Genomic DNA, 12478 nt, shown 5'->3' with positions numbered 1-12478 from the left:
ACACTAGAGGGCGCTGCCTCAAAAAATCTAACATTAAAATGACTGCCCTCTTGATGTGAATACACCCATTTATTGAAATCATCCAACTGTCACTAATGCTGCCTTCACGTGCTATCGGAAATTTCCTAATTCCCACTTTAGAAGTCGTGATTACGAGCTTGTTGCATTCAAGTGCTTTGTTGTCGGAGTGAACAGGAATCATGGTGGACACCAGGTTATTCTTGCCTATTTATTGGGAAAATCTTATTAAAACCATCATCATTTGTAGTCTCCATGCACCGACAACCATAAACATTCCACATAGTCCGCTTTCTGCTGATTCTGTAATTTCAGTCAAATGCAGGCTATTTTCGCTGTGTACCAAACATACAATACACTTCATATGATTACTCACATGTAAATATGTACTACGTTAATGTCAAGACAAGACGACCAAGCTGTTTTGGTCCTGCACTGGACACAGCAGTCCAGTTCTCCCCGCCACCATGTTTAAAGCTTATGACACGCCCATCTCGGGAATTGGGGAATCAAAATTATTTCCGAACTTCCCAGTGGTAAACACGACATCAGAGGGCGTTCATGTGCAATTTTTACCTAGGAAACTCGTATTTACGATAATTCCGATAGCACGTGAAGGCAGCATAACTATTGAATGTGAGGACAACTTTTCTATTTTACAGTGTCAAAACAAAAAATAAGTCCCCTCCACTAAATATATTTTAGAACTATAATAGATAGAGATATATAAAATGTAAGGATTTCAGTTCATAGAGATAGCAATCATCTATATTTTGATATGAAATTGAACAGTCTCTGATGAGCTATGCTATGTGGCTAGGATCCTGTCAGTAAAGGGGTGTGTCCTAACGGGGGGGGGGGGGGGGGGTTGGTTGCAAGCCTGTAGTGCTCCAGTCAGAAATTGAAGCTTTCGCGCCTCGATCGCCCCCCGGTGGCCGGTCCCAGTATAGCTCCGAAACCCCGCCTCTCCATGTATTTGAATGGGCGCGAGACACACTAAACAATTTAATTACACTTCAAATAATTGTTTCCTAAAGATGGTTTCTGTCATTTTAGGCAGTTTTTATTACAATAATTTCATTTCAAGTGTTCGTTTTTTAAATAAGTTTAGTTTTAGTGAGTTATTTGATGCTATAAAAACGGGGGGTGTGACGTCATGATTGACAGCTGAGATTGACGGCTTCTCTGAGTGAAGTTGTCACTGAGGCACTAACAGACTTTTTTCTGGATTTTTGGGAGGAGATTGGAGCTTTAGCTTTAATTTCTACACTTCCATAACTGTTTATTTCACACCAACATAATTAATTGTTCTGCACCTGCGAGAGTGTGGGCGGGCTTTTGATAATCGCGCCTCTACTTCCTGTTCTCTACTGCGCAACTCCGGTCCCGAGATCGCTACTGCGCAGACTCGGTCCCAAGATGTCAGCGCTGTGAGCGGGCCTATGAAAGCTTCAACTTTGGTCAGCGGAAGTCAATGAAGTCGCGTCGTCCATATTTTTTTACGGTCTATGGTTGGTTGACACACTGATGCGGGGGTTGCCAACCAACCCTCAATATAGCCATTTGGTTAGAAATGTATTAATTTATGTATTTTACACATGTTAAAACATAATTAATATAATATAAAATAATATAACATAATGAACATAAACTTATGTATGAAACAATTTTCTTTTAGAAGTCAAAATGGTCAGAAAATATTTAAGAACCACAGAGAGAGGAAAGACACCAGCACAGATTATGCTAGAGGCAGCCAGACAGGTGAAGATTGAAAACAGAAGTATTAGGAGCACAGCAAAGGACTTCAAAATTCCATTCAGCACACTAAGCAGATACTGCCACAAGATCAGCCAGGATGAGATTGAAGGCAAGAATGAGCTAGGTGTAGCTGTTGGTTACATCAGGAACAAGACAAATACTTCCCCCAGATTTGGAAGAGGAGCTGGTTAGGTATCTGTCAAAGTCAGCCGACATTTACTTTGGCCTATCACCCAGGGAGGTTAAGAAGCTAGCCTTTCAGCTTGCAGTGACCAACAGCTACACCTAGCTCATTCTTGCCTTCAATCTCATCCTGGCTGATCTTGTGGCAGTATCTGCTTAGTGTGCTGAATGGACCTACAGGTTGCAAAGGAGGTGCAAACCCGTCTGGATGGATGAAGGAAGAACACTTTGTTGAATTCCTGAAGCATTTTGTGGAGCATACAAAGTGCACAAAAGAGAAGCCATGTCTCCTTTTGCTTGATAACCATGAGTCCCATCTCTCTGTCAGTGGCTTGAACTATGCCAAAGAAAATGGTGTAGTCATGCTTTCCTTCCCCCCACACTGCTCTCATCGGCTACAGCCTCTTGACCGCACTGTGTATGGGCCGCTGAAGAGGCATGTCAACACAGCCTGTGACTCATGGATGCTGAACAACCCTGGCAAAACCATGTCGATATATGATGTGCCTGGAATTGTTGCCACAGCATACCCATTGGCTGCCACCCCAAGTAACATCCAAACAGGATTCAGGGTGACTGGAATTTTCCCCAATAACAGGGATGTTTTTCCAGAAGAGGCCTTCGCCCCATCTTATGTTACAGACTGGCCAAACCCAGTCCCAACTGCAAATCTTGTTGCTGTCCCTGATGAGCTGCACCCTGCCACTGTACAGCTTCACCCTTCTACTGACAATTCTGCACAACCGCTTCCCCCTGCTATTGACAATGCTGTTCCCGGACCAAGTGGTTTTTCTGCTGGTACTGGGAGATGTACTGGGAGATATCACCTAACACCTGAAGAGCTGCGCCCATTCCCTAAGGCTGGGCCTAGGAAAGTTGGTGGTGCCGTCAGGAGGAAGAGGAAGACCGCCATCCTGACAGACACACCAGTCAAGCGACAACTGGAGGAGCAAAAGGCCGCAGCAAAGAAGAGACTCTTCAAAAAAAACAAGAAGCCACAACAGAAAGCTCCATCCAAAACTCCTGCTCCTAAAAAGAATCGAAAACGGAGAACATCATCTGAGTCTGATGAAGATGAAGAGGAATACTGTCTGGTTTGTTTAGAATCATATGGGAATAGCCGACCTAAGGAAGTTTGGATTCAGTGCCTGTATTGCAAAAAGTGGGCCCACGAGTTATGCACTCCACGTCTACCAGTCTACATCTGCCAGAACTGTGATTCATGCGATTCATCTGATTAAGACACGGACATGTTGACATGCTAGTTAGCCTAACAGCATATTACATTATTTCTGTGACTCCTAATACTACACACACACACACACACCATGCATACAAACTGTTGTTTAGTTCAAATGAATATACAATCTCGTTTGTTTAGAGTTTTATAGGAATAGCCGGCCTCGGGAAGTTTGTCTTCAGTGTCACACACACACACACACACACGCACAGAAACACACACACACAAACACACACACACACACACACCTAAACACCTAAACACACACACACACACACCTAAACACACACATAACCAACGCCCTAACCCTAACTCTCCTAAGCCTCTTAACCCTAACCTGCACACACACACACACACCTAACCCTAACCTACACGCACACACCTAACCAACACCCAAATCCTAACCCTAACTCTCCTAACCCTAACCGTAACTCTCCTAACCCTAACCTACATGCACACACACACACGCACGCACACACACACACACACACACCTAACCTACACGCACACACCTAACCAACACCCAAATCCTAACCCTAACTCTCCTAACCCTAACCTACACGCGCACACACACGCACACACACACACACACACACCTAACCTACACGCACACACCTAACCCTAACTCTCCTAACCCTCTTAACCCTAACCTACACACACGCACACACACACCTAACCCTAACCTACACGCACACACCTAACCAACACCCTAACCCTTATCCTAATCCTAACCCTAACCCACACACACACACACACCTAACCCTAACCTACACGCACACACCTAACCAACACCCTAACACTAACCCGTATCCTAACCCACACACACACACCTAACCCTAACCTACACGCACACACCTAACCAACACCCTAACACTAACCCTAACCCTAATTCTAGCCTAACCCTAATCCTATTCCTAACCCTAACTCTCCTAACCCTAATTTACACGCACACACACACACACACACACACACACACACCTAACCCTAACTTACACGCACACACCTAACCAACACCCTAACCTAACCCTAACCCTAACTCTCCTAACCCTCTTAACCCTAACCTACACGCACACACACACGCACGTACCTAACCCTAACCTACGCACACACACAAACTGTTGTTTAGTTCAAATAATATACAATCTCGTTTGTTTTGAGTTTTATAGGAATAGCCGGCCTGGGGAAGTTTGTCTTAAGTGCCACTCATACACACACACCATGCATACAAACTGTTGTTTAGTTCAAAGAAATACAATCTGGGGAGAAAATGGGCAGAAATTCTGTTGAATGTTTTTCTTTTTTGAATTAAATTCTCACGTTATTTACATTTGTCGCCTCATTCTTTGTAACTATAGCATCTGTGCCAACCAACCCCATTGCATGTGCCAACCAACCCCCATACTGGGGCAGGTTGGCACAAGTGCACAACATGACTTTAATGCTGAATAAAAAAAAAAATAGGAATCATTTGAGAACATTAAATGTATCTGTTGATTAGCTGAGATCTTAACCTTTCAGTTTTTACTGGTTAGACTATTGTCACATATAGCATGACTGACAAATATGACGGAGAGTGAAAAGTGTGCCAACCAACCCCGCTCTCCCCTACTTAAAATCCTGCACCTTCTTTACCTCTTCTCCCTGTAACCTCACTGTTCCACTTGGTTCCCTCTCAATCACACACATGTATTCTGTCTTGCTGCGACTAGCCTTCCTTCCTCTTCTCTCCAGAGCAAACCTCCACCTGCTCCCTGCTCTCACTACAGATCACAATGTCATCCGCAAACATCCTAGTCCATGGAGATTCCTGTCTGACCTCATCTGTCAGCCTGTCCATCACCACGGCAAACAAGAAGGGGCTCAGAGCCGATCCTTGATGCAGGCCCACCTTCACCGTGAAGTCCTCTGTCTCACCTACGGCACACCTTACCACTGTCCTACTGCTGTCATACATACCCTGCACCACTCTAACATACTTACATGTGGACAAAATGATACATACCATTAAAAAGTTTGGGGTAAGTAAGAAAAGAAAAAGAAATAAGTATTTTTGTCTAGCAAGGACCTATTACATTGATCAAAAGTGACATTTATAATGTTACAAAATATTTATATTTCAAATTAAAGCTGTTCATTTATTTATTTTTAGGGTTTTCTTTTAGAGAATGTTTATACTATAGAAGGTATTTGTCTATAAATGTTTTCCCGAATTATTCTATAACATTATAATAGCCTACTTAGGCTATAGATTTTTAAAAATAATTTCTAGCGAATAGAATAGCTACATTTTCAAAATCTAAGAGGAAAAGTAGGCTATATTTAGAATAAAAAAAACTAGGCTGCTATTATTATTATTATTAGTAGTAGTATTAGTATTATTTTAGACCCATAAATCGGAAAATAAGAAAATAGTAGCTCGAATAAACAAAATAAAATTAGGGGGAAGGACAAAATAAATACATTTCCCCACATCCAAAAATGGCATAAAAAATACCATTCTCAAAAAACGTAATGGAAGCCTCTATACAATATAAATACATCAATAAAACAATTGAATCAAAGTTATTCTAGCTAACGTGGAAGCACAAATTAAATTTGACAAAAGACATAAATAAATGTAAGAATGGAGATTTAAAATAATAAAAACATTTGAGACTAAAACATTTTCTCAACAAAATAATATAAGTGTAAGTAGAAAATGTAATAAATCTTAATAAATCAAATGTTTTCAAAGGAAAGTATCAGCCGTTTATTGACGTCATAGTATGCGTCTAATGACGTAAAATACGTGCGACTGCTCCTCACGTTGAGGTTTTCAATGAATTTTTTGCCGCACTTTTGTTTTCATCAAATAATTGCATGAGAATTTTTTTCCGCTGCAAAATATTATTGTCATGAACAGCCGGCTGCAAGAAATACGTGAAAGGCAGAAGCTAAGACGGCAGCTTCTTGCACAACAGGTGAAGAAATGCAACTTGTTAGCGTACTGCATAAAGGAAGTGATAGCTAGTATTGACAAACCAATGCTGTTAGACTTGTGAATAAGTATAGATAGCTTTGTTAACGTTAATGCTTTGTTTGGCAGCTCGGGGCAGAGAGTCCCGATAGCATCGGTGCTGTTCTCAATAGTAAAGATGAACAAAAAGAGATCGAAGAGACCAGAGAGACATGCAGGTAGAGAAATATGTTTGTTTGTTTGACTGTCTGTTTTGAACTGTATTGATAGGGCAACATTTACACCAAGCACAAGTCAGAACAGTGACAATAATGATGGGCTCAGACAGTCACCCATGGTATGTGTTGTTTACTGTAGGGCATCATTTGACACATCCGTTCCTGGTGGAAAAAGAAAGTGTCTGAATGAGGGTGAAGACCCAGAGGAGGATGTGGAGGAGCAGAGGGTGAGTGAGCATTGATCAGGAATCAGCTGTAATGTCTAAATTCTGTTTAGATTAGATCAGGGCAGGGTTGTAGGTAACTGATCTGGATCTGCTGTATGGTGTTACAGGAAGATGTTGAGCCCCAGCAGCAGGAGGAGAGCGGACCGTATGAAGAGGTGTACAAAGACTCCAGCACTTTCCTAAAGGTAGATTTCAACACAATAATACATGATTTTATTTACATAACAATTACAATTTATTTTTAAAAAAATTGTTTTTCAAAACAAGAAAAAACAAGCTCTACTTTTTAGAATTCACTGTAGAATGTGTTATTTTGTCCATGTTTACATTTACAGTACAAAATTATTCCTAAATTAATTATAGTCCCCCTTTGTATAGATGGTAATGAAATTGAAAGACTAACTAGATGTTCAGCTACACCTTTTCACAGACTGTGTTTCACAGACGCGTTTTCACGGTCATCAGCATCGAAAATCCTGCAAAGATTTTATTATTATTTATTTTTTTATGTATGTATAACAGTATACTTAGGATTATATTACCTTTGCATCAAATTACAAAGAACTAGTTAACGCCGCTTTGAGGGTGTTTCTAATACAGGGGCTATGGAAGTGACTGTAAAATGTACATCTTCCTTCTGATTGCCGTTATCAATCTGCCGTTAATTGTTCCTCCTTTTGAAAGTTGCGAAAACACTATTGTGGAGTTTCTCTTTTGCTATTTGAGCAAATGGGAAAGCAGAAAATATATTTAATGTAATATCTCATTCACCCATTGAATTTTACTGAGAAACCCGGAAATGTGAAAAGGGTGTATATTGTTTCATAGCAGATTTAGAATATATTTCTAAATGGTATTACTGTAGAAAAGTAGCAAATTGCTGTCTTGCTGTTTCTTGCTGCTCCAGTTTTGTATTATATTCGGTTTTGAACTTAAGTTTAGCCGTTTTGAAACGAGTATGTAAACATGCAAATTGGCCTGTAGCTACATAGTTTTGCTGGTGGTTGTGTCTGAGACTGAGTGAGACGTAATTTGAAAGATGTAGTCACTGAATGCATTTTGTTACTACATAGACTCCTGTTGTGTGCTGTACTGTGTAAAGATTTCTGAAAAAGTGATCCAAGTATTGAGAAATTGCTCCTAGCGATTGTAAAAAAAAAATAAAAAAAACATACTGCATTATTTATCTATGCGCATCATTTTTATAAAATTCAATTAATTCCTGATGGACAAAATAAAGTCCCACCCTAAAAAAAAAAATTTCGTCTTAGAAGGCATTTCAATATATTACAATAGGGATGTAAAGACTATCACAACTTCTGTTTCGTGCCGACTTCAACAATAATTAAGTTATTACCAGCTGTTTTTTTTATTATGAAACCCAAGATATCATCACTTTCTGTTTTTACAGGGCACTCAGAGTTTAAATCCCCACAATGATTACTGCCAACACTTTGTGGACACAGGTCATAGACCTCAGAACTTTATCCGAGATGGAGGTAAATGGTCTGATCCCTTTCTGTTTGTCTTTTTTCCTTTTCTCCCTATCTCATGACCAGCTGTGAGATCGTATTAACCTATGCTCCATTGTGTTGTAGGTTTGGCTGACAGGTTTGAGGAGTACCCCAAACAAAGAGAGCTCATCCGACTAAAAGATGAGCTTATCTCTGCCACCAACACCCCACCCATGTGAGAAAGCCTGCTGTCAGTCAATGCAAAATAGAATGTAGAATTGGCCTAAATCCCACTTATATAGTCTTAATTTATCTATAAGAAAAGAGGAGTCCAAAAGTTTGAGACCATAATGAAGATCTAAGATTTTTCAAATTTATTTAAACATGGATTAAAAACAAATGATTTTCAAATGTAAATTCTTTTTAGAAAGCAATTAGATAAATTAGAAGCATTTCACTAGGAGACTTTTGGATCTCTTTGTATGTCTCATTTGCATGTATATATGAATATATGAATGTTTTTTGTGTGTCAGGTATCTGCAGGCAGATCCGGACACATTTGATCTGAGAGATTTGAAGTGCAAGTTTGATGTGATTCTGATAGAGCCTCCATTAGAGGAGTATTACAGAGAGTCGGGCATCATTGCCAACGAGCGCTTTTGGAACTGGGACGATGTAAGTTATTGCAAATGTTTGATATATATATATATATAATCTCAAATATTTCTCTCAAAAATATTTCTCTCAAAATATGTCTCCCAAATTCTCTAAAATATTATATATAATCCGTGTGTGTGTGTATATATATATGTATATATCTCAAATATTTTTTTGTATTTATGTCTGATGTAGATCATGAAGCTGGACATAGAGGAAATCTCATCTATTCGCTCTTTTGTATTCCTGTGGTGTGGCTCAGGAGAAGGCCTTGATCTCGGCCGAATGGTACAAATCTCACAATCTCACACACAGCGTGGCATATCTCTGCTTTTGCACTGCACATATCACCTGTGCTTATCATAATCTTAAGCTTAACTAAATGTGATATATCTGCAGTCTCCAGAAAATGTTTGTGAGTTCTGTCTTGATGTGAAGTAATTCCCAGCCAATTTTACTGATTTAAATGCCGCATGATGATGTAAATGACATGCATTACTACATAACCTGCCCACTAACAAATATGCTGCATTACAGTCGGTGTCTATGAGTCTTGCAAACTATTTTATATCTTTCTCTCTTCTCTCTCAGTGTCTGAGGAAATGGGGCTTCAGGCGATGTGAAGACATTTGTTGGATCAAGACCAACAAAAACAACCCTGGCAAGACCAAAACACTGGACCCTAAAGCAGTGTTTCAGAGAACTAAGGTAAGAGACTCTGTCCTGATTGGTTAAAGCCGTGGCAAGCCACAACAATTGTTTCCAGTTAGAAATGCTTTTATTTATTTTTTCTCTGATGTCACGCAGGAACACTGTCTGATGGGTATCAAAGGCACAGTTAGACGCAGCACAGATGGCGATTTCATTCATGCTAATGTGGATATAGACCTAATCATTACAGAGGAGCCAGAGATGGGCAATATTGAGAAGCCAGTGGAGATTTTCCACATCATTGAACATTTCTGCTTGGGCCGTCGACGGCTGCACCTGTTTGGCAGGGACAGCACCATCAGGCCAGGTTGGATATTAGCCTATAGTTAACCCAAAGAATTCTGTCATTTTTTACTCGCCCTCATATCGTTCCTGTATGGGTTTTTCAAAATCAGATGAGCCCAGAATATGAACGCAACGCGTTTAATTCCACGTTAAGCGTTTTTCTCCCATAGAAAACCATTAGGCCATAAGAAAACGCTTAATGTACTTAGACAGTGTTATTAAGAGACCATACTCAGGAAACAACAAAAATACTGTTCGATAGAACAGCGTGTGCTTGGTTTGTTACCACAGTTATCTGCGTGCTTCCTCAGCGATGAACTTCCACATTTGCGGCTATCTTTTCTTCAACTCCTCAGGATCCATCTCGACGATTGCAGGCAGATTGCTCGCGCGGTTGTGATTCTCCTGGGAGGGCGCGCGCGCTGCGCGGGCACAAATAAACTCCAATGCATAGATATCGGATATCTATGCTCCCTTGTCCGACCCGACCCACACCCGTATCCGACAAAGTTAGGATGTTTTTCACCCACTTCAGCAATATTCGCGGGTACCCGCACCCGTGCAGGACCGTGCATGGCACTTTAAAAACCGGATAGTCTATTTATAGTTCGATTACGGATATTTCACGTCATGTTGGAATGCATATTCGAATATCGAATAAAAAGTGACAGCCCTAATGACAGGAAGGGCAATTTTTATTATATTATAAAAATTTTGAGGTCAGTAAGATTTTTGAGATGTTTTTGAAAGGTCCATTTATGCTCACCAAAGCTGCATTTATTTGATCAAAAATATATTAAAAACAGTAATATTGTGAAATATTACAATTTAAAATAACTGTTTTCTATTTGAATATATTTTAACATTTAAAATGTCATTTTAAAGTGTCACCGGATCCTTCAGAAATCATTCTAATATGCTGATTTGTTGCTCAAGAGAAATTTCCATTTGTTGCATTTGAAAACAGTTGTGCTGCTTAATATTTTAGCTTTATACTTTAATGAATAGAAAGTTGGAAAAGAACAGTATTTCTTTGAAATAGAAACCACTTTTGATCAATTTAATGTATCCTTCCTTGATGAATAAAAGTATTAGTTTCTTTTTTAAATCTTACTGACCCCAAATATTTGAATGGTAGTGTATTTTTGTTCTGATCTAATGTTATTAATTTTTTTAGGTTGGCTGACTGTGGGCCCTACCCTGACCAATAGCAACTTCAATGTGGAAGCCTACTCCACCCACTTCGGCGAGCCCAACTCTTACTTGTCTGGTTGTACTGAAGAAATTGAGAGACTCCGCCCCAAATCCCCACCTCCTAAATCTATGGCAGAGAGAGGTGGGGGAGCACCACGTGGAGGACGGGGTGGTCCTTCTGCGGGACGAGGGGATCGAGGTCGAGAGAGAAACCGGCCAAACTTCCGTGGAGATCGAGGGGGATTCAGAGGCCGTGGTGGCCCACATCGTGGATTCCCTCCCCGATAGTGCATGACATGCCAACTTTGAGACTGAAAACAGAACATGTGATGTCTGATATTTTTGTACTGGAAATTTGAAAAGGTTTTGTTCCCCTTTGTATTGTATTGTTTTGTTAGTGTATTATGTAAGGGGTTAAGAGCGGGAATGAATTTTAATGACATACAAAATCAATTCTGAATGACTTCTGTCACATTTGTAAGAATTTTATTCAACCTCAATTAAACCCTGTTTTTCAACGAAAATTTGAAAGAATTTAGCATTTATTTTTGTTTGTTTTTACGTTTGCACATTACTTGAATCATCTTCTGTGTGTTTTGTTCATCTCTCACCTGAACCGTCGGCTCCTCCTGCCGTCTGCACACTTCCTGTGTGTCCTGTGGAGGGCAGCAAGGCTAAGTTTTATGATTTGCGTCAAAGAAGCTTATTGATTCTGTCAGTGATATGTAAAATTACTTTGCAGTAAACCCATTTTTTGGGTTTGATATTACCTTACAGGTAGTTGGTTTTTTTTGGGGAACTGCTTAAGAGAAACATAACATGGTGATATTTTTAATTTATAAATGCTAGTTCTTCTAACTTCAGACTGCTTTGCATTCATTTATACTTGGTATTAAGACTGGAAGGTTGAAGCTTAAATGCAACATATTGGACGACAAGCCTGAAATTTGTCATGAAACAGAAATTGAAATAGTTTTTTTTCCCTATTGTGACATACACGATCAGGCTTGACCGGTGAAGTGAATAACACTGATTATCTCTTCATCACGGCACCTGTTAGTGAGTGGGATATATTAGGCAGCAAGTGAACATTTTGTCCTCAAAGTTGATTTGTTAGAAGCAGGAAAAATGGGCAAGCGTAAGGATTTGAGTGAGTTTGACAAGGGCCAACTTGTGATGGCTAGATGACTGGGTCGGAACATCTCCAAATATGTAGCTTTTGTGGGGTGTTCCCAGTCTGCAGTGGTCAGTATCTATCAAAATTGGTCCAAGGAAGGAACATTGGTGAACCGGCGACAGGGTCATTGATACACGTGGGGAGCGAAGGCTGGCCCAGGTGGCCCGATTAAACAGACGAGCTACTTTAACTGAAATTGCTCAAGAAGTTAATGCTGGTTTTGATAGAAAGGTGTCAGAATACACAATGCATCGCAGTTTGTTGCGTATGGGGCTGCATTGCTGCAGACCAGTCAGGATGCCCATGCTGACCCCTGTCCACCGCCGAAGCGCCAACAGGGGGCACGTGAGCATCAGAACTGGACCACAGAGCAATGGAAGAAGGTGGCCTGGTCTGATGT

At 40.2% G+C, this 12478-nt stretch overlaps 1 protein-coding gene across 1 annotated transcript; it reads left to right on the top strand.

Moving 5' to 3' along the window:
* Nucleotides 1-5964: 5964 nt before the first annotated feature.
* On the top strand, nt 5965-11757 carry mettl14 (methyltransferase 14, N6-adenosine-methyltransferase non-catalytic subunit). The gene is made up of 11 exons (XM_079811272.1): nt 5965-6159; nt 6285-6373; nt 6513-6600; nt 6708-6785; nt 8012-8099; nt 8199-8289; nt 8588-8729; nt 8907-8999; nt 9303-9419; nt 9519-9729; nt 10885-11757. The coding sequence occupies exons 1-11, from the start codon at nt 6094-6096 to the stop codon at nt 11187-11189; spliced, it is 1368 nt and encodes a 455-aa protein (XP_079667398.1). The 5' UTR covers nt 5965-6093; the 3' UTR covers nt 11190-11757.
* Nucleotides 11758-12478: the final 721 nt, after the last annotated feature.

Source organism: Gobio gobio (genome assembly GCF_949357685.1).
Source record: "Gobio gobio genome assembly, chromosome: 3".
Classification (NCBI taxonomy): domain Eukaryota; kingdom Metazoa; phylum Chordata; class Actinopteri; order Cypriniformes; family Gobionidae; genus Gobio; species Gobio gobio.
Note: the sequence above shows the minus strand (reverse complement) of the source record. Positions and strands in the feature narration are given on the sequence as shown.

What these genes read in the sequence shown, in the direction of transcription:
- mettl14 (XM_079811272.1), top strand. Translation starts at nt 6,094, where the DNA reads ATGAACAGCCGGCTGCAAGAAATACGTGAAAGGCAGAAGCTAAGACGG. An exon ending in GGCAGCTTCTTGCACAACAG is followed by an intron (nt 6,160 to 6,284) that starts GTGAAGAAATGC and finishes TTTGTTTGGCAG; the next exon opens with CTCGGGGCAGAGAGTCCCGA. An exon ending in ACTCCAGCACTTTCCTAAAG is followed by an intron (nt 6,786 to 8,011) that starts GTAGATTTCAAC and finishes CTGTTTTTACAG; the next exon opens with GGCACTCAGAGTTTAAATCC.